We start from the raw sequence: 23,811 nt of genomic DNA, 5'->3' as shown, positions 1-23,811 counted from the left end.
CTTTAGAGAATTTCTGCAGGGTTGCTTTGAGAGAGTGACTTCACCTTTTATGCTTGTGTGAAAAATCAAGGTGTCCACAAAGAAAAGCTGGATTACCACGTTTTCAAATGGAAACATCCAGCAGAAATGGATTCTTGGCTCGAGTTGCTTAGAATACTCCACAAGTCTTGACCCTGTTCCATCTGCATGTAAGTGCAGCATCCATGGATTTTATTCTAATAATGCTTGACCATTGCCAGCATTTTGATAATCCCTTGAATTCACCTACTTGCAACTTGTATAAAATGTATTCTAAGCCATTTACATTAAATATATGCTAACTCATAATGATTACCACGGTTGAAATCACATTCTGCCATGGAGGATGCATCATTAAAAAAGGTACTGATGGTGGACATGGTTTGAAGAGGTGTTATTGTGCTCCTCACCAAACCTCTGGAGAAGACAATTGTATTCACTACATAGGGACTAATGAGCCTATACTGGTACCCCTGTTGCTTGGCAGACTTAAACTTAGACACCCATCTTTTAGATAATTGTGTGAATTACGCTTATGTCACTCTAAGCTGCTAGTGGGCTGTAAATTACATAGGCTGAGGCAGATGATAGCATCAGACGGGTAAAATCCCTTTAATTTCACTTGTTTACCTTTTTTAACTATACAATTTATTCTGATTCAGGGAATATGCAGCAACGTTGGTTATACTATTAAGTGAAGTAAACGGGACAAAAAACTGCATGAAAGCACCAAATGTGGACTTTTTGGGAGGGTGAATCCTATATCCCTTGTTATTTACAATCCCATCCCTTCCTTCCCATCTGTAGACAACAAGTATTATTGTCCCATTTGATATTGGGCACATGCATTTATAACTAGCGTCTGAATAAATTGTTTTTCAGTGGCGATGATATAGTATTGTGCTGCAAAATTACAATATGGTGCATCTGTTCTACTGAAAGCATCTATTCAAACAGTGCTATTCAGTGGTGACTGGAAACCAAATAGTGGGACAATAGTAGCTCCACTTATACAGCCACACTTGAATGGAGCATATGATATTTTCCATAAGTGGGAACAAGATTTGTGTTTGTGCCCCACGTCACTGTTGTAGTAGCTGTTAAAAAACCCTGTTGAGATATAGAGTTCACTGAGTTCGGTGTTTAGGTACAGCACTAGCACTCTCGACAGTCTCTCCTTTGTCTAGTATGGCTGACCGAGGATCTACTTAGAAGTGAAGTTGTCATTTACACCAGATCTGCTGCATGTCTCTTCTGAGACTGCTGAGGCTTTAGCCAACCAATATGTATAGCAGCAGTTACTTGATACTTTACATTGAGCTAATTCATTCTGAGTAAGGTCTGAACATGTCTGAACTTTTTTCGTTGCTATTTCATGGCACTCAAAAAGTGCCATTAACAGCCAGTAATCCCTTTATAATTCATTAAGAAGGTGGATGTCCCTGTTCAAATGCTGCCACAGTATATAAAGGCTACACTCTGTGATGCTTGTATTAAAGTGTTCTCTGACAATTCAAATATTTTAATGTGCTTCGAGCCCATTATCCCCTCCTTTAGGCAGATGCATTTAGTTGCTTTTTGTCCATCGACAGTCTGCTCCCATTCATCATGTGATTCAAGAAAACAGGGACCTTGTTTTGAGGTATACAGGGGCAGAGGCTTTTAGTTCCCTAAAAGCTCACTTTCTCCCTCTCGTTGGTGCTCTCTCTGTTTAACGTCCCTAAAAGCTCTCTCTGTCTGTTGGCCTGTCTGTCTCTCTTTCTCCCTTTCACTCTTTGTATCACCCAGTCGCTGTCAACCCAGAGAGAAAAGAATGACAGAAGATTGTTACAAAGAACTGCTAATACTGTCGATGGAGGAGAGTGAAAAGTGCAGGGAGGAAACAAGAGGTCAGATTTCAGGTTATCGACCAGACTGGGTGGCATGAGGAGATGTTAGTTTGCTAGATACGAAGAAGCAGCAATAACACCCATCGCCACTTGCACATGAAAAGAGCAATACTGGATCTAATGCTGTTTGACTGAATGTGTTTTCATCCACGAAAGCATATTATAATCAGGGCGATCTACTTTTTTAATTCAACTCCCATATTATATCTTGAAAATGAAATCTCCAATTATGCCAGCTGAGATATGCCTATTGTCGGATATATTATTCTGGCATGTAAACAGCATATCCTGTCTGTTTTTGAATGTGACAAACCATGCATTTTCATCTTGCCATATGGTCCAATGCAGTGTAACCAAAAGGTATAAACACTGTAAACATTGAGAAATCCAGAGTGAATCAGGGTTGCAACTAATAATTATTGTAATTACTGATTTTTCCAAAAATCATTTGCTCTACAACATTTTGAAAACTAATGACAAATCCCCATCACAAGTTTTCACAGCCAAAGTAATGTGTCAAAATTGCTTATTTAGTCTGACCAGCAGCCAAAAGCCCAAAGTACTCAATTTATAATGTTATGAAAATGAGCAAGAAAACGAAAAGCAAGCAACTCTTCAGACGTGTGAATCCATATTCAGTAAATATATATATTTGTTTTACTAATTAATAGTTAAAAAAATGAATCGTTGATCAAAACTGAACATGAAAATCTTTTAGATTTTCTAATTGAAGGAGTTGTTTGCTGAAGTGGATGACTGTGCCAAGATGATGGGATTACATGGCCAGCATCTAAAGCTTGTTGCCCACTAAGGCACTCAGATAATGTCAGCTTGACAGCTAGTAGCACACTGAAGTGCTGTGGTTGTGACATTCTTCTATTTGATTTAGAATGTGTGGTTAGTTTGGTGGAACTTTGCAGGACAGCATAAAACACAGCCTCCTCTCTAAGCTTCTCAGTATGGGTGGGGTTGATTAAACAGAGAGGCAAGATGGAGATTCTCATTTAGTCAATGTGTTCCAGCTTTCATTTGTGAATAGAGAATGCAGGGAGCTTCATCCAAGGACAAGAAAAGTAGAATTACTGGGCTCTGAGATTTATTTATGCCACACTTAAATGCCTATTGTGCTCTATTTTGTTTATTTTTGTCGTCCTGTCTAAAAGCAAAGCGTAGCTTTACGAGTTTGACGAGTTGAATTGATCAATTGCTTATGTATTACCTCTGGAAAGACATATTTTAATTTCAGCTACAACCAGTCGCATTCTTTAACTCTGACGGGGATGAGTAAGGGCAATTTAACCGGTGAAATGGCGGAGGGGGTAGCGAGTGGGTGGATGGGGGAGAGTGAAACTGATGAAAGAGCCAGGCAGCGATCAAAGGCGAGAAATAAAATGGCATTTGACCTTGTTGGACGCTGGCGAGTGACGTGGTGCCACAGAAGTGCAAAGTAGTTTGGGAACCTGTGGGAATCGGGAGGGGAGAAAGATCAGGTCTGCAGAGTGCTGATGTGGGGTGAGAAGATGGTCCAAGCAATTTAACCCTTCCATCTCATAACTGATTTAGCAAGGGACCACAAGGTGGGAAAAGTTATTATGAAGACAAAATGAGTCCACATCTGGTGAAAAAAACGTGCTTCTTGCATGCCTTGTTCTAACTCTCAATATGCATTAAAATTTTGCTTATGATGTGGAGTAATCGGCTCTGTAAATTGGTCTCATGTCCTAGGAAGAAACATCAGGAGTAATCTCCCTCCATAACGTAATCTACCTCCCGGTCCCAAGCCTGTGGTAGAATAAGTAAAATAAATTATTCAGCTCTTTTGCATTTCTTGTGCTTGCTCCTGCCATGTTGGCAATAATGAGTGAAACAGTGATAAGGAAAATATGTAATGTCTCTTTAATTTACCACGGCTGGTCCATCAGCCTTAGATGCCAGGCATTAGGACAGATAATAGCCAAAACATTTACATAATGTACATTGTAAAGTAAATTGTAAAAAGTAAAGCAACTAGAGCCTAAACCAATAATTATTTTTGATTCATTATTGATGAATCTATTGAGTTATTATTAGTTTATTAATTATTTTGTGGGTAAACGTCAGACATCTGGTTTGCCTAAAACTGAAAGACATTTGGTTTACAATTACATAAAACAGAAAAAAGCAGGAAATCCTGACACTGGAGAAGCTACATCCTTAGAGTGTTGGCACTTTTGCTTTATAAATGACTGATGCAATTAATCAGTTGTCAAAATTGTTGCTGATTAGTTTTCTGTTGAATTTGATTAATTGACCAATGCAGTCCAACAGTTTATTGCTCTGGAACACAAACTTTATTTTTTGTCAATGCACTATTCCTACTTCATCCGTTGGCCAAGTCTATAAATAAGAAGGTTTGGATGATTAAATCTAGACTGCATAAATAGAGATTTCTTTTTTCTTTCAACTGAGATAAATCTGAAAATATTTCCAGCACGTGTTTCAGCACTGTTGGCTTACATCTTCTCTGTAAATGTCATACAGGTTACATCAAAACAAGACTAACATGACAAAACTACACAGATGAAATCTTAAAATGTGCGTCCACAAGCATAACATCCACCTGTCAGCAGGTTTCAACTGAGGCACTACTCTTTGTGGGGAACCAAAGGAAGAAGACAGTCATTCTTATTAATTAAGGCCTGAGTGGCACAAAGGAGCTCATTTCCTAGCTCTGCAGACAGAGGATGGATGGGCTTTGATATGAGTTGTACTCAGAATTTAATGAGGTTTTTCTAAGAGATATCAATTCACACATAAATGTATGTGTAATTTTGGCAGAATTACTTTAAGGAATAAAGTTCTCACACATTTTTCTGTAACCTCTTTTAAGGGTGCACAAGTGCTCACAAGGGATTTGCAGTGTCTTTGGCAACCCTAAAGCATGGTATTACTATACAGGGTCACCTTGTCATTGATCCATGTGTAGCATGTGAAATACCTAGATTGTCTTTCTTAAAGGGAGATTCTGCTCCCTATAGTACCCCTTGGATTAGCAGAGCTAGTTAGATGTGATTCTCTTCTTTTTACTATCTTTATGACCTCCTCTCATACTACAGGGAACTGAAGATAGGGAACGGCAGGATACAAGGACAGCTTAGACAAGTAATTTTGCCTTTAATTGCTCAAGCCTCCCATGAGTGCTATTGCTTAAGTACTCCAAAAACTGTTGTTGTTTTCCTCCACATAATCTTTGATTATATGAAGGTCAGCATTTTTCTCTAAGCTTCTTATGAGAGAATTTGGAGTAGGTGGATTGCTCAGAGAGATGAAACAATGCTCCTGCACTGGAGATGAGAGTGAGAGTGAACTGCCCCTTTTTTTCCATCCATTGCAGTTACTTGTCTCCCAAGTCCATTTCGGCCATCTTTTATACAGTAGTCTTTGTTTTTTTTGTTTTGTCCTGCTTAGTCCTCATTTCCCAGTCTATATCAATAGCGTTATTATGCAGGGTTTTATCTGGCTAATTAAGGCTTCATCTTTCTGGGCGATCTCTCAGAGGACATGGATTAAGCTCCCTTATCTCTGCACTGGAGCCACGGTGGGGTCGGCAAAGGCCTACTTCGCTCTCTGTAGATTGTTGAGGGGGGAAAAAAAGCATTGACATACAGTTGTTTTGGTGAAATGATACTTAGGAAAGGAGAAAAATATAAATATTGGATGCTGAAAGTGGGATTCAAAGGATTTATTGATGAGCTGTGGTACTTGTTTTTGGAAAACTATTGTACAACACAGTTTGAGCAGTAGAGACTGAGATGTTTGCGCAATGTGCCCAGGCTGGTCTTTGTTTTTGATTGATTCATGCCTTCTGTGCAAGCCTTGCAAAAGCATATATGAGCTACAGTGTGTAACAAATCCCACTATAACCTATATACTGTATTATTTTCACTGCCAGTATATGTCAACTGTCCAGCCTATTTTATCAGCGGAAAGCCAGTAAAATCGATAACCTTGCTGACCGTAGCCTTTGGACAATTCATTTACAGCCGGTTTGCACGCCTCAGTAGTTGTCATTTGGTTCGCATATAATCAGGTGATTAATTTTAGTTTGAGTAGGGATTCTGAGTCACTGTTTGCCATTGCTAGAACAGCACTGTATGAATTTCAGAAGCCTTGTTGTTCTGGGGCATCTCTCATTATATTTTAGTGCTGAAAGTCAACAGATGAAAGTCTGGGTCAACACTCATTAAAACAACAGTATACCCTTGCCATATGACTGGAGGGTGAATGGGAAGACCTCAGTGATACACTGCAGACCGGTCACTAATTGTTTGGGAGGTTATATCTACCTTTTGACTTTTCTCACATTGCAGTGGAGAGGAGAAAATAAACACATATTTGTTTTGTTTTGGTGCATAAACACAATGTGCCTCTTAGCTTTGGCTGGCTCATGTGCAGTTTTTGTAATGCACCACTGGTTTTTGATAAAGTACTGACTGAAGACAGTGTTTTTTTATCTGAGCCCATGCCATTGAAGGAGATAAATCTGAATGGGTAAACTGAAGTGACTTTGCTCAGGCAGTTTTATGTACGAGTCTGTACATTTGAGAGCCATAAATCAAGAACTGTGGGGGGAAAAAATCAAGACCTGGTACTTTTTTTTTTGTATTTGTATGTTTTCGTTTGAGATAAGATTGTGTCTTAGTGAAGGTGTGGTCACTCTGGCACCCATTTTAAATCCATGAAATATTGTTCTCTCTGTCTGAATTTGGTTCACCTTCGTGGATGCCCTACAAAAACAAGTATTTGAAAGAACTATGCCATTCAAAATGGGGAAAAAAATGAGCCACGGTTAAGGCTAGGAAGTTCTTCTAAATTATATTCTTATTTGACTCGTGTTGAAAACGTGATAGCGGCAAGGTTGGGAATGGTATCTGAATAGAGGTGGGAGGAAGGCCTTGGAAGAACCATGGTGTAATAATTGCTTCAATATGTTCAATGCCACTGAATTCTTGTTTGAATAGAAATGGCTGTTGCACTTCAGAACTGTATTATTAGATGTCCTTGAAAGTGATATTGAACATTTAATCTCTTAATCATTAAAGAGAATTTAAGAAAGATCTTGACATTGAGAGCATTGCACACAATTCTTAAATAACGGAAACATACCTATGAAGATTATATCCCATTTTTGCCAATCGATCCTCCTCAAACACTGGGTCTGCTTCAAACAATTTTTTGCAATTTCTGTGCTGAAATCTCTTACCTATCAGTCAACATTTACACTACCAATACATCTAGCTAATAATGGCATGGCCAATTTATCAGTGGCCGTTGCCATGTTGGTTGAGAGTGGCATGACTATTTGTTATTTTTATTCTGTCCATCTTTTTTTATCCAACAGTTCAAAGTCCTTTTCAGCCTGACAATCATTTCTTGGTCATTTTTTTCCAGTGCATATATACTAACATACATTAATAAATGCTGAAAACAATCCTTGCACTGTTGGAGCTCCCCATTGCCAGTGATGTGTCTGTAATCTATGCTTTTGTCACTACAGAAAGCTACAGCAGTATCCTCCAGAATCTGATCCCAGTGCATTAGTGTGGCATTTTCTGCATCGGGGTCACCTCTCTATCAACTAATTACAGCTCATTTCCCTTTAAAGGCCTCACTGTGAGCTGCAGGGCCAACTAAGCAAAGGGGACATTTTCTTCGCCATACTGGGAGGAAAGCCTGTAGATGCCAGTCACAATTAAAGTCAATACAGCCCTTAGCTGCTCCACACTGTGCCCATCACACTTCTTACCAGCCAATAAGATATAGCCTAAATTATTCATTATGAAATGAAGGCATGTTTCCGTGTTGACTCCTTTAATTGAGGAACAAATGTAGCTTGCAGTGTAGTCACAGCTATTAAAGATACATCCTACAGCCTTATATGACTGGGTTGATACAGTGGTTCTTCCATAAGCCAGCAGAAGAGCTCACCCCAAATAGACACTCTCAGGCCAACTGCCAAATCCACTCACTTCATCTGACGGAAAAATATATTCTCTCACAAATTGAGTGAGAAGAGTAATATGTTCAGTCTCCCCCTCGCAAAATGTTCATTTATCCTCCACCCTTGAAGTAATTTTTGGGGGATTCTTATGTAGAATTTAACCATTTTAATGTCTTCACCTTTCAAAAAGTAATTCTTTCCCAACAGCAGTACTTGAGGAGTGTTTTGATTTCCATAAGTACTGTCATTCTTAAATTAAATCTGACACGAATACGCAACAGAAGAGGTAAGGGCTTGATTTAGCTGCATAACATTAACTCATCACTCATGAATGATTAATTCTGAGCAAAAATCTGGATTATTTAAATAAGTTTGGATGCTCTGGCAGGATGTATGAGTAAGTTGACAGAGACTTTGTCGTTTTGAATGCTATACGTCTCGCATTCTGGGAGTGTGAATACAGTTGTTAATTTCTGTCTTTACTGCCATACACAAAAACATATAGAAAGTAATCATACTCAAAATCAAATTGTTAATGTAATTATTATAACAAAACTGAAGCAGTCATATTCAGTTGGCTACTAGATCTAATTTATGTTCAAAATGTAGTTCAGTTTGATTTTCTTGTAGTTGCCAAGAAAAGTGGATTTAAAATTATGCTAAATAAACAAGTAGATGTCTCATGTAGGTGAAGAAAAGATGGATGATTACATAAGTAAATGTTTTCATGGCTGCTCATCAAAGCAGTGATGGGGGGATGTGTTATTTTGCTTTTGCACAATAGCCTGTGAATTCATTACAATAATTATGGTGAGACCTCAGTGTTTCTTCCTAATCAGGAGCTGGTGGGTTATGCCAGAGAGGGACAATGTTTTTTTATGGATGAAATTGAAGTACTATTTTGCTTCATAAAAGACAAATATGTATCTACAAGTTATATCTTAATGGTTATGTGTGCACTTTGTACTATCTACTGCAAACAATCTCATAATTGTTTTTCTTGTACTATGAGCAAAACAACTTTTGAGTACTATGAACAATTTATTTGAAATAACCTTTAATAGGCTCATATCTGCTAGAGAAACTGAGTGTTGTTGCAAATAAATGCACAGTTAGGCACAATTATTTTTGTCTGACTAACAGTCCAAAACACCAAGACATTTCTTCCTGATTCAATACAGAATCAATCTTGACATTTAAGAATCTAGAACATGGTCAAATTTTACATTTTTGCTTGATAGATAACTTTATTGATTAATCAGTTATCAGACCTGTTGTCTATGTCCTGTAGATTGACTAATCAATTATTCAAATAGTCACTGAGAAACTCTGGCCTTTTGCCCTCTTACCCTTTTATAGCCATTTCATAGTAGTCGGTGAAACAAAGTTTGTGATCTGAAAATTTTATAAAATGGTATCTCTCAAACTTCTCATTGAAAAAAAAAGAAATATCCTCGTTGGCCCATTCCTTGAAACAGACTTTCTTTAAGCACCTCATGGGGCCTTGTTAGTGCTGGCCTTTCAGTCTTGCAAACTAAACAAACAGGAAAAAGCCAGGTTCAGCCCACACGCTAAAACACTCATCCAAGATCAGTATCCAGTATAAAATTCACAAGTATAAGCCCTGACCTTCATCGGTTATTGTTTCTCTCACATTTATTGCCACGTCTGTAGTGTTTTCACTTTAGCCATAGCAGCGAGTGGTGCTCTGGAGCACTGAAGGTTGGCATCTCCTGCGGTGTTTGGAGAAGACTTCATGTGTAACTGTGTGCCCCTGTGGCATAATCGCCTCAAGTCTTGGAGGCTCTGTCAGCAAGTTGTCCCCAACCCAAAAGATCAGGCCTCAGAATGTGTGTGTGTGTTGGGGAGTGCTTTATCGGACAAAGCAGTACACAGACAGAAAGTCATGTTATAACAGCATTCACGTGTGTGTGTGTGTGTGTGTGTGTGTGTGTGTGTGTGTGTGTGTGTGTGTGTGTGTGTGTGTGTGTGTGTGTGTTGTTTGCAGCAGACCTCCTGCCTGTGGAGTATTATTTTCTCTCAGCCTTGGGTGGGGGGTGGGGAAAGGAAAGGTCCATTCCAGCAGCTCTCTCTGGGGAGCTCAATCTTTCACAATCTAGCTGTTCTGCTTAGTTACTTTCTGCTTCCAAACCCTCGCAATTCACTATAGCTGCTATAATACATTCATCCGATTTGTATCCACTCAGTAGTGCATAATTACACTATGTTTGAACTAATGGGTTAAAAGGAGCAACCTGAAGTCATGCTTCTTATTACATTACGCTATATTATTTTATACAATATGTACTATGTGCTGTGTTTGTTTTTTAAATTTGGTTCAGACATGGATGTTCCCTTCAGAGTGAATTGCAGCAACTTTGGTGATCCTCGGTTTTGTCATCTAGTGCCATCATCAGGTCAAAATTTCAGTTTTCTCCAATATTTTGGTTTATGAACAAATATCTGCAAAACTGATCATCGGCCTCAGCTGTGGTTTGTCTTTAATGCTAATTATCAACTGTTTACATGCAACCACGCTGAATTAACATGGTGAACATGGTACACAGCATACCTTTTAAACATAAGCCTTCATTTATCATTGCTGTTGTGAGCATGTCAGCAATCTGCTGCATTTTGCTCAAAGCACCACTGTGCCAAATCAGAGCTGCAAAAGCTGATAAATTCTCGGCCTTGTTAGTCTGAAATCAACAAATCTCCCAGCAGCACACAGAAGAACCCCATACTAGCAAAGATCAATTAAATAATGTGCTTTTTTAGAATCACTATTAGCATAATTATGTTCATTTTTCTAATATAGAACAACTTTGTTCCATATTGTTGCATTTCAAAGGCACCTTGGGGATCAAGGTTAAATCAGTATAAAGCATACATGTTGTCTTTCCATAGTCATACAGGTACAAGTGATTTAAGTGACATTATTAAGCGTTTAATTACTGTTTTAGCTGAGTTAAATGAAGAGTGAAGGTATGCACCTGCATAGCTCTCATATACAAAATGCAAATGAGTTTTTAGAGACCATACCACCCACGCTTAGTTTAGGTGAAATATAATGGTTCTATAAACAAGATTACCATTAGATAACAGATATAGTATTCATAAAAATGCACTGGGAAAAATACTGTAGTCTTTGATTTAGTCAACATCACATAGCTCTCAGCTTTTTAGAAAATATATAACTCTGTATTATTTGTCACAATCACATATAGCATTCTTAGAAACTGTCAATCTAATCTGGCTTTGATTAGGAATTGATGATCTTCATGTTATTCCTCTGAACACAACTATTGGCAGGCTTCTTATTTGGTGTGTGTGTGTGTGGGGGGGTGCAACACAAGTTACAACAGCCACCACGGTGGAATGGGGCAGGGGTTGTTATAAAAGGAGCGTGGGTTCTCATTAGTGAAGTCCTTCTAAAGTCCTGGATCCTCCTTAAGAAAGTCTGACATTCTAGAAGCTATTCCTCTTTGAAAACACATCTCCTTAAAAACCAAAAATTAATGGTGATTCTCTAAAGAGAGTTGAGGACACGAGGCTAATGAGCTTAATAATAACGATGGAACATCATTTGAGGACACACACTCCCTCTCTCAGACATAACACCCAACCACATCTGTAAAAGCCCAAATTAGAAGCCTGGGTGAATTTGGGTGCAATGAAACACGATTTTCAGATTTTTAACAACCACAATCAGTGGAATACTGTTCACTGTCACCCATTTAGGAAATTTCTGAATTATTGCAATTTGTTGGTTTTATTGAAAAAACTCACACTGCCGGTTGACATCCCCTTGAAGGGAAATCCTACTGAATTATGAAAATTTCGGTCCAGTTCATTTAATTAATATTTGCAAGCATAAAAAGAATGAAAAAACTAAACAACAAAAACTAAAATTAAACAGATACAACAAAAGCATTTAACGAGTGACTACAGCAAGAAGAAGGCAATTAACTGATTACTTACACCACTCAGAATGGATAGCAGTGTTTTTAGGGCCAACAGTATCCCCTTTGTATCAGAAAACTTTATCATTAACATTAACACCAGAATATTTATACCAACTTTACAATTTTAAAAACAATTATAACACAGGAGCTTTGGAGTTCATTCAGCTTTGGTTATTTTTGAGGCCATTTGTGGTGCCGTTGAACTGTATAGTATTAATCTTAATCAGGGTAAACAAAATTTTAGAAAAGCCTTTCATTACATTTTTACTTTCCATGTGTGCATGCTCAAGGTAAATAACTGTTGATGTTTTCCAAGTCATTAAACCTGATCTTTTCTTAGCTGTATCAGTAAGCAGAGCACCTGCAAGGAAACAGTAAATGACCCCTTTTGGAGGTGAAGTTCAGGAGGGACATGTAGACAGGTTTCATGGCAGAGTTTCATCAGGACAACAGCTGGCCACTGTAGGAATTCTGCACCTTGTTGCACCAACCAGCTTCTTCGCCTGGATTAGGGCTTTGCTGTCCATCTGTCGGGCATCGGCTTACATTTAAGCCCTGCCATTTCACAGGCCCGGCTCCAGCCAGCTATCCCACCAGGCAGCTTAGCTTCTCAATGACACAAGGCTAACCTTTCTCTTGAAATTCAGCTAGGCGACATTACAGCAGTGTGAAAGTGATCTTACTTGGGGAGCTAAAGGTCAGGCACTCCTGGTTAAGATGGATTTAGCCAAAATGTGGCTGTCAATAAACATGTTCTGTGTTATAACTCCAAGCTGCTACTTACCGCAAAGAATTGAACCAGTAAGAATTTTAAGAAGCAGTTTAACTTTGAATCTTAGCAGCTGGCTATAGTGTTGTTGTCAGGATATGCAATTAAACAAGGTTATTTTAAAATGACACTGATAGTAATATGGTGTTGGTTAAAAATGAATACCAAAAAGGCTATACTTCCCCATATGAATTTGTTACGTCTACTTAAGTAAGAGCTAGAGATAGTGGCATCCGTTTACTGCTAAATGTTTTGGATGGACTATATAAGTCATGCAAATATACAGTAAATAAACTTCTGCAGCTGGGTCTGTCCATTCAGGATTAGCCTTGCAGCTGACTAAGCAGTTTGTAGAAGAATGGGCTTTAAAGGCTTTTAACACTTTGTGTTGCAGATAACGTCAGCATCATCTCAGGGATTTCCCAGAAGCTTACAGGTATTTAACTATGGTATTTAACAAGGCTCAGGAGTGATGTCTTGTGACAGGTAAACCAAAGCTTTGGGTGATGGTTTAGTCTTAACAATACCCATCCCCACTTGTGCTTATTCTGGAGAACTTAATAATGACAGACAGCCTCATTCAGATGCATGCAACAAGATTTACTAGAGTGATAGCATGTTGCATCTAAAAGCTGTTGATAGAAAGTAAGTAAAACAACTTATTACAAGTGGGTGCATAAAACACATGGAGACAGTTTTAAATACAGTGAGTCAAAAATATGTTCATCCTTCTAAAAGAAAAACTACCCAAGACTCTTAACTATATGGAAATGGTGGCTTGTATCTTTTCATTAGGGTTATACTCCTTGTACTGCTAGCCAAAAATGAACTGCAGAAAATAAAAGCTCTTTCCTGATAAACAACAATTCCAATTTGATTTTTTATTGGGTCCCAGACTCAAAACTGTTGTGTTGAGAAAACCTAGATAAGAAAGTTTGAATGAAACCTTCATGATTAAAACTGATTAAAACCTTCCAATAAACTAGACTTGGTAGATAATTGGTCACTGGGTGACCAATTAACCACCACAGATACATATTGCGTTATTTTGTGCAAAGGGACTCTAAAAAAAATGATGATTGTACGTCCACTGATTAGATGGCTACTCTTTTACCACTCTGTAGTAATAGGAGCATAGGGCACCATCCACTTCCTAATATGGGACAACATCTTCAGGATCCCAGTGGATTCAGTCATAAAGGCATTAATCTCAACATTCATTGATCTAGTCATTACTGGTCTTGGACCAGTGGGTCCTCACTTATTGAGCAACGTTGTCTCACTTCTCCTAGACCAAATTCATTCCTTTGAGGAGCACAGCCCTTTTCACTTCACCTCAATTAATGTAATTCTCTGGGAGCTCACTGGAGTGCTGATTGGAATGAAGAACTGCATTCAGGCTACATGCCTGTGAGGGAATGATAACGCCAGATCATTAACAAAACAGAGCTGCAAATGTTTAACCGCGGATGGCATTCTTCATCTTAATGTGCCCCTGTCTTTACTTGTTTTCCTGCATTGGCTGCTGAAGCAATGTGCAATAAATGTCGAAGCTGCCCTGTCATGAAAAAAACACGGGTACACATTTTGATAGAATGACTGTAAAAGCTTGAGTAACATTGTCTGTTTCTAATGTAATCAACTGCAGTGTTATTATATGGGAATTTTGACCCTGTGTAGAGGAGTGCGAGGACTCATTAAGAGGTCTGACTGGGGTCCATAACCTGCTGAAGTTGCAGTCATGGAGCTTTACCAACAAGGGATTATGATTTGATCATTTTCCTGATTGGGTTTCAGTGTCAGTGGTAATAGAGTTGGACATAATAGCATCTCATTGACTGATATCCAATATGTGATAGCCACATGATAGAGGGTGACAGATGGAATTGAGCTTGTGATAAGGCCACTCCTTCTTGTTAGGTGTCTTAGCATGCCATACAAAGCCCCACTCCACTTCATCTCACAGCGCTCAGCACTGACTTGATCAATGTGTGTTAAGGAATAAGAATGATTAAGTATGGCTGCAGGCAGCTAGCAGCACAGCAGGCTCTGGTGCGGGTCTCTGATCTCGGATGTACCATCATCTCTGCCTGTTTTGAAATCACTTGGCTTCACTTGATTACAGATGGTATCATCAAATCCCCAATCTGAACTTTGACCTCTGAGGGAATAAAATGAAATAGAGTGTAAGTAAATCTAGCCCATAAACCCCCTTTTTTGATGAGTCTGATTTCCAGTTGTCTATTGGTTCAGTGGGAAAAAGTTAATAGTGGTGACCACAATGGTAGTAACATGTCACCCCATAATTAACTGTCAACCACAATATCAAAGATGTTCCCCCTTTTCTCTACAGTCTCAATCTGTCACATGTAATATGGTCCTTGAAATGTGCTGAAGCACAAAAGTGTGTGTTATCCTTCTTCGCAAACCTTCTGTGAATCAGGAGAAAACTCCATTTGACCAGTTAGATATCGACTTTAAAGACAAATTTAGAGCAAGAGATGAAAGTGCATACCAGTGGCAAAATTCTATGTATTCTGACAACAGTCATCACACACAGACAGGAGTCCCCACGAGACATGTCTTGATGAGTGCGAATTAGATGTGAAGGATTTTGTCCCAATGTTTGTTTTTTGTTGCACATTTCATCATGTCAGTGAATTACAATACAACTGCACGTGCTTGAATATGGAATAACGTCCTTAAACTAAATGATTCTTTAAAACCTATATCATTACTCTTTAAGTCCATCTCCATTTTACTACTGGACCCCTAATACAATACAATATCTCCAAATCAAAGCATACATTATGCCCCTATTTTCAGTTCTCTCCATCATGTAAATAGTGTCATCATGTTTCTTTGTATATAGCTGGAAATGATCAATTGTGAATTGCAATGTTAGTAGAAGGGCTGTAGGTATGCAAAGACATTGACATTGAAATTAAATACAAGTTGTTTTTTGCTCTTAAACCCTGTATTTATCTCTGTATCCAATTACCTAGTGGTGTATGGTCTATATTTTATCGTAAAAGATTGCGTGAGCCAAGTGTCAGCCCCAGCACATACATCACACTTGCCACCATAAGTCTTGGATTGCGCCCTCCTGCAACTGCTGCTCCACCTCCCCTACTGCTTTTTTAAAAACTCACACAGCAAATTCAGGTTGGAAGCTGGAAGAAAAGAGTAGGGATAAAACAAGACTTGGTACCAGAACAAACCACAGATGTTCAGTGTATGCATCTGTGACACAGCATGAATTCGATTACCGTCTGTTAATTCCACTTGAAACTGTGCCCCTTCACTTTATATCAGGGTGATAGCATTGACTGATTGATTGTCTGCACGGTGTGCAGTTGAAATGGTGTTCAGCTTTCCACATCAGAAACAATGAGGGTGCAAGATTTATGTAGATTGCTAGAATTATTTGTCCTTTGATTTTCTAGCTAAAATCAGTACTTCCTCTTCTTTATCACAAATAAGTCTGATAGAATGATTTGCATTCAAAAAAGCTACATATACTTGCATTTCAAATACTTTCCAAAGCTCTGTGCAGAAAACTGAACGATACAGAATTCAAAACTGTCAGCACTCTCAGTTATGCAAGCACATACCTTATTCCTTGTAACCTCCCACCTCGATTCATCTTTAGTCTGTGTCATGAATATTGCAGCAGGATTCATACTCTCTGTTCTCTGGGGAATTGTGTCACATGAGAATGGCATCCTTTTAGCACTTATGATTGTAGAACTAACTAGCTGGCAGAACATAGACACAGTGGCCAAAGGAAAGTGTTTTAATACAAGTTCATACTGCTGTCTGTTCATACTGCTGTCCTCCACTTCCACCACATATGATGTGAAAATGCTGAATGTAGCAGGGAACTGAATATTTAAGCCCATAGCTCAGTGATATCAAACCATGGCATACAATCTCATTTGAATTTTCTCCTATTGTCCGTGTTTGAGCAGATGTATTTTATTGTCTCACAATCTGCATTGAATTTCCTCCTTGCAATTTTGCATAACATTGGAAAGTCGAAATCATCAGCATGACAGCTGGCTGAATCTCATGTTGTAACTAAATGTTTTGCCTTGTCTCTGTGTCTCCCCAGGTAACCGATAAGATGGCGGCCGGGGAAGCGACTGGGCACAGCTACCTGGTGGCTTGCTGGCAGCCCATTCTGATCCTGATGCTGGGCACCGTGCTGTCTGGCTCCACCACAGGCTGTCCTTCCCGCTGTGAGTGCAATGTTCAAGAGCGCTCTGTGATGTGCCACCGCAAGAAGCTCATGACAGTTCCTGAGGGCATTCCTGCAGAAACAAGACTGCTGGACCTCAGCAAGAACCGCATTAGAACCATCAACCCAGACGAGTTTGCCAACTTTCCCAACCTCGAACACCTGGAGCTCAGTGAAAACACGATCTCCACTATTGAACCTGGAGCTTTCAACAACCTTTACGGCTTGCGGACATTGGGGCTTCGTAGCAACAAGCTTAAGCTGATTCAGCTTGGTGTCTTCACAGGCCTGAGCAATCTCACGCAGCTGGACATAAGTGAGAACAAGATCGTCATCCTGTTGGACTACATGTTCCAGGATTTGTACAACCTCCGGTCTTTAGAGGTGGGTGATAACGATCTGGTTTTCATCTCTCATCGGGCTTTTCATGGCCTAAGTAGCCTTGAGCACCTGAGTCTTGAGAAGTGCAACTTGTCCTCTGTGCCAACAGAGGCTTTTACCCACCTCCACAGTTTGATCACACTCAGGCTGCGCCACCTCAATATCAATGTTATACGGGATTACTCCTTTAAACGGCTCTATCGGTTGAAAGTGTTGGAAATAGCCAATTGGCCATATTTGGATACGATGACCCCAAATTGCTTGTATGGATTAAATCTCACCTCCCTGACTATTGCAAATGCCAACCTGACCACAATTCCTTATGTAGCCCTGCGGCACTTGGTTTATTTGCGCTTTCTTAATCTTTCATATAACCCTATCCATACCATTGAGGGGAATAAGCTCCATGATCTTCTACGTTTGCAGGAATTTCACCTGGTAGGTGGCAGACTGGCAATGATTGAACCCTACTCTTTCCGTGGTCTAAACTACCTGAAGATTCTAAATGTGTCTGGAAATTCTCTTAGCACATTAGAGGAGTCTGCTTTTCATTCAGTTGGCAACCTGGAAACCCTTGCCTTGTATGATAATCCCCTGGCCTGTGATTGCCGACTGTTATGGGTTTTCCGAAGGCGCTGGAGACTAAACTTCAACAGGCAGCAGCCTACCTGTGCCTCCCCTGAGTTTGTCCAAGGCAAAGAATTCAAAGACTTCCCGGATGTTCTGCAGCCTAACTACTTCACCTGTCGCAAGTCTAGGATTAGGGATCGCAAACCCCAGCAGAAATTTGTTGACGAGGGAGCCATTGTTCATTTTGCTTGCCAAGCAGATGGAGATCCTGCTCCAGTGATAATGTGGCTATCCCCACAGAAGAAGTTTATCACCACCAAGACAATTGGAAGGCTCTCTGTGTTGCCAGATGGTACCCTTGAGGTGCGCTACGCCCAGGTTCAAGACAATGGTACATATGTGTGTATAGCTAGCAACGCAGGCGGAAATGACACCTCTCTTGCTCACCTGCACATTCATAGCTACTCTCCTGACTGGCCACACCAGCCCAACAAGACTTTTGCCTTCATCTCCAACCAACCCACAGAAACTGGTGCTAACGGTACAAGAGCCAATGTCCCTTTCCCCTTTGATATAAAGACGTTGATCATTGCAACCACAATGGGATTCATCTCTTTTCTCGGTGTCGTCTTGTTTTGCCTGGTGCTGCTCTTTCTTTGGAGCAGAGGTAAAGGCAACACTAAGCACAACATTGAGATTGAGTATGTGCCACGGAAATCGGACGCTGGCATGAGCAGCAGCACAGTGGATGCTCCTCGCAAGTTTAACATGAAAATGATTTAACGGAGCTCTGGAATTTATTAATTTTGAACTCAAAAATAAGACAAATGGAAAAGAAGACATTTTCTTTCCTCCCTTACAAACCTGTGGATCCTGGTCTGTTAACATAGAGTAATATGCTTTTTCCTGACTGAAGTACTTAAGAGGAGGGCAGTGACTTTCACAAGTGAGAGGGATTGAAAGAACATCCAGTGCTACAGTGCATTGGCGGTTTCTACAAGGCCTGTGGGGGCATTAATTGAAAGTCAGATTTGTAAGCAGTTCATATTCCTGTGGATTTATACTGGGAAAAATATATCAGAAAAGAAAAACACTTCAAACAGCCAGAATGCGAGGGGCAGAACATATTTTGGCCATTGCTGTTTTTTGTCTTTATTTTTTATTTAGTGTTTGTTTGTGGTTTCCAACGTCACATGTCAAATTATGAATGAGATTTGTATGGGTTGATGAGCACATTTATACAACGTTCCTACATTTCAAGTACATTATCATTATGATACATCAGTGTTACATTTATTAATGCTATGTGCTACTTATAATCTTTTGTTTTCTTTTCTGCAGTAGTGATAGTTCTGTAATCCATCAAATGTAAATTTATGTCACAATACCTGATTAAAATGTGTGGAGTAAAGAGTATGCCTCGGTAATGAGCAGAAATACACAACATAGTATGACAGAATTATACTGTGGGAAATAAAAAACGGTTACTGATGTACTATATAAAACTTTCACAGCAGCTAATTCATAGCCATCTTCTTGGCCAAGAAAGTACAATGAATGGTATTGTAAACAGTTTCTATTGGTTATTATGTGACCTAAAAACTGAATGATATACAAAAACAAGTGCTCTGAAATCCATAGATTCTCGTTATAGATATTGCATCAGTGCAATTTTTAGTATTGACACCAATTCTCAGTACTGCACTGTAAAAATCAGCGATATGTAAGAATAATTGTATTCTTAGAAAGATAAAATTTAAAATATTTAGTGCTGAAGTAGCAGAAAATTCTGTTGTGAAATGTTAATATAGGATTTTAGCACTGGGTAAATGATCTGATAGAGCCTATTGAGCCCAGTATCTGGTATCAGTTTCAGTGTCACTCATCCCTACTTTTTTTAGATGTAACTCAGACAGTGCTCACAAATGGATTGAGATGCTATTGATATGATGCACTATACCAACAATAGATGCAACATGTATCCTACCATTTTCAGTCCCTCCAGGAAGTTGTGATGTTGCGGTCACAAATTCTGTGCAACCTTGCAATTTTGTCCAATCATTTTATTCTCCAAAACTGTTTTGTCCAAACAGTTTGATTTTATTCTCACTAGAACAAGTTGGCTTTGATTTTTAATGAATTATACAATATTAATATCAATTGCAACTACTTTGGCAATCTTACCATTCTCCTGCAATTTCATTGCAAAACAATGCCTAAAAACATCAAATTTATTTAGAAAAGCTGCCGTGAAAACAGGCATTTTAGGCCACAACAATCCCCCAAAAAGCCTGTGAATCCTGGAGAGACTGCACTTTGCGATCAAAGAGAATGGTTGGTATTGGTCCCTTGATATTATGAGCGCTTATCCCTGACTTTTTAAATTGCATTTCAAAAACTATTATGTAATGGTATTATTTTGTGCTCAACATGATTTTGAGGAATACAAGTTGTGGTGCTCATGTTTTTGGATACAATGTGCTCTTCAAGCTGTAGAATATTTCTTTCATTGTTGGTTATTTTTCTTGATTGTTTTATGAAATCAATGATTTATTTATGCAGATGCTCCCCCCATTAAAGCCATGGAAATATAACCTTCCAGGATAATTTACAGGTTTGCTGTTCCCCAGAAATGTGCAGTGTTTGTCAGGGGAAAAAGAACTGTGCATATTATGCTCCCAGTTGGTCCTGCATATAAAATCTGAGGTTACAGCCTTACCTGCTCAAGTACACACTGTGGACAGCTGGGCTTTGCAAACGTGTGTGAGGATAAAGGCTAAGTTATTTATGATGGATGACATTACAGACAACGACACAGTAATGGGCTGGAAGTATGGACAGAATATGCAGATGGGTAGAGTGACACAGATGGTTTCACCCATGGAGCAATCTGAAGCAGCTTTGGTGTAATCCGTTTTGCATAAAGGAAAAAAAAAAAAAACACTGGATATGGCTCATGGTTCTCCCTCTTGCTGATTATGAATGCTCTCTACGTTCAAAGTGTGGCTACTGTACCTAGCCTTTTTTGGTCCCGAGTGATCCCGGGATTCTGTTTTTTGTTTCTGTTATTCCTTTTTTTATTTTGACCCTGGACTATATTGACCATGTAGTCCAAGCCAACTTTTTACAAAAAAAAAATGGTACTAAAAAAGAAATCTATGGAAAATACATTGAAATTGTTCTGTGCAATAAAGGTAATATGCAGATTTTTTTTTTTTTAATTAACAAAATTTTGTTGATGTTGAATTGTTGAGAATATGGTATGTTGTATTAAACAATCTATGGACTTTTTTAAACACATATTGGTCCTATCTTGATTTTAAAGGTTTGGTTAGTAAGGACTTGATGTGTGACAGATGTGTGTCTGTGGGGTTTGGACAAACATTGGTTCATACCAATGGCAGTGATGACGTTAATAATTTCACTTACAGGCCACTATGAGCTGGCAGAGTCCTCTTGATGTTATTACAATTTATTTACCATAAATGCAAATATGCTAACATGCAAATTTATGAAAGAGAGGGAGAGCTTCAATGCTTTGCTACCCAAGTAAAGGCTAAAGTCTAGCTAAACATCTGGATGTATTTCTTGTCTATCAGTGACCAAATTAGCAATTTAATGTTTGATTTCTTTGATTGCATACCTCATTAAATGATGATGCAGACTGCAAGATAATTTAACATGTGTTTCAGCACTAATTACTTGTTTAGAGGGGCATTGGTAGTTCACTTGTTCAATTTCCTTGCCTCTAAACATTAATTAACCACCATTAGTAAAGGATCACAGACATTAAGGAATGTATAGGGAATATTGTTAATTTACACTGCGCATTTGTAATCTTAAAGAGACAATATTCGTAAAGTAATTAGTGAACTTCAAAATGAAACAAAAAATAGTATCTGTTTAACATTGAATAACAGTTTTATTCTAGGATGTCTCTTAGCGAAACATAGCAAATTAGGTTACCCTTTGAAGGTTACAGGAAATGACCAGGGATATGACTAGGACAGCCTAGTTTCATGAAACACGGTGCTGCTCTGCATTAAGTTTGGATCTCTGTCCCATTCCTTTTTATTCCACATCGTTGCTTCCTTGGTTAGGACTCCATGGGGACTTTTGACGTTCCTTTTTTCCTCAAGCTGTATCAAAGCATGCTCATTTATCTTCTGACTTGAAAACAGACAGGCAGAATAGAAGAGGCATCAGAGCCCTGGGGAGTAATGGAGACATCCATTGTTTTCATTCCTCCAATATTACATCTGTGCTTAAAATTCTAGGTCAGGAACAGGCTGATGGATTTTGACACCGCACGACAAGTCGCCTCTCCTCAACTGAGCATGAAAATACAGACACACCTCTGGGTGTTCCTTGCACTCATCCAAATCCATGTGCTTAATGACATCTGGGAAACACTGCATGTAAGCAAACAAAAGTGTGAATTTGCTGTTGGCAGCACCTCTGTCACACAATAAAAGCTTCAGATGCTTAAAATAAAAATCAAGTCATCTGAGATTTATGTTTAGATGTGGAATCTAAACTCAAGGCTGGGACTCGGTTTCTCATATCCATATCAAAGGGTTCAATTTAAGCCCTTGTTTAGTCTGTTTCCATATTATACCTTTTGCATGTTAATTCACCTATTTTAGTCACTGTCAGTCAAACCCTACACAATTCAGCATTCCTGGTAAAATTGAAAAGGCTCACATCTCAATCACTTTAATTAGGAAATGTCATCAAACAATCAATCAAATATATCACTTTTTTAAAGTAGATGTACAATATAATAACCGTTTTGTCAACTATGACTCACAACATGATTAATCCATAAACAGTTTATAAAAAGTAAATAAATTCTCGATAGTGCACCTGACCTTACTGCTCATTACATGGTCCAACACTTTGACACACACACGCACACACACACAGCAGCCCACTACTTGCACCAATTGTATCAAGTAGATCGCAACAACCCCAAACTGCACTGCGATATTGCAGCAAAGTTTCAATAGCCTGAAATATGCCAACCGAGACCCATCACTCAAAGAGAGAATGCAATTCTGCCCTTTTTGGTATCATATGAAAGTAAGTGTTATTATTTTACGCACTGCTGGCCATGGATGCACAGTACCCTACCCTATGAGGTCCTCCACTAGTTAGAGGATGTATCGGTTTTTGAAAGTCGTAAATCCAATAGAAAGTAATACTCATTACACGGAAAAATTCATATTTTTTTTTGGTTGTTAGTAATGTATTAGCAATATTCCTGCTTTTATGGGAGCTCAGCTCCAATTGGCTCCCACACAACTCGAAACCTGCCTGTAACACAGTATAACAGTTGGAGTGATATAGTTGTACTGTTATAAATGTGCGTTATGAATCATTAATGGTTTGTTTGCTTATAAATGTTAGATAGTAGGGGTTGAAATAAAGTGCTATAATAACATTTCTCTATCCTGAGCTTATCTGATAACCGTCAGTGTCCCACTTAAGATAATTACTCATAAAACGCAATGTAATGTACACACAATTAATAGTTAACAGGCTAAAACAAACAAGAACTAGTATTGTTCATTGGAAAGACCAACAAGACTCTGTAGATATAAAAGGCTCGAAAATAATTCTTCAGGTCAGGTGATTATACACTAATGAAAACATAACTATGCATATAATATTCCATTTCTGCCAATAGATCATCTTAAATGTCACACACTGAACCTTTAAGGCAAAATGGCAAAAACCTGTGATGTTAAGTCTGACATCCCCTGAAAGTCACACTTTATTCTTTTAAATTAATCATTTAAGTTTTCAATGCGGATGGTCTATTATTTCCTGAATGGCAAAATTAACTGTGACTGTGGTAAAAAAAAATGTTTGAATTATTTGCAGTTCTTTACATTTAGATGCATTTGTCCCCCAAAAATGGCCATAATAATCATGTAATTTTACAAGGTGCCATCTATTTGAACATTTAAGTCAATTTTGTTGGATTATCTTTATGC

General features: G+C 38.7%; 1 protein-coding gene across 4 annotated transcripts in view; it reads left to right on the top strand.

The window, feature by feature from the left end:
• lingo1a (leucine rich repeat and Ig domain containing 1a) overlaps positions 1 to 21,112 on the top strand; it is a 112,822-nt gene extending 91,710 nt beyond the window's left edge. For all 4 annotated transcript variants that reach the window (XM_051381459.1, XM_051381460.1, XM_051381458.1 and 1 more), the window contains one exon: positions 16,736 to 21,112. In XM_051381459.1, coding sequence (XP_051237419.1) covers positions 16,748 to 18,595 — 1,848 coding nt within the window. In that variant the 5' untranslated portion in view covers positions 16,736 to 16,747 and the 3' untranslated portion in view covers positions 18,596 to 21,112. The remainder of the gene's footprint in view (positions 1 to 16,735) is intronic.
• The last annotated feature ends 2,699 nt before the right edge of the window (positions 21,113 to 23,811 follow it).

Source organism: Dicentrarchus labrax, unplaced genomic scaffold (genome assembly GCF_905237075.1).
Source record: "Dicentrarchus labrax unplaced genomic scaffold, dlabrax2021, whole genome shotgun sequence".
NCBI classification, from domain to species: Eukaryota; Metazoa; Chordata; class Actinopteri; family Moronidae; genus Dicentrarchus; species Dicentrarchus labrax.
This window is presented reverse-complemented; position numbering and strand designations above follow the sequence as displayed.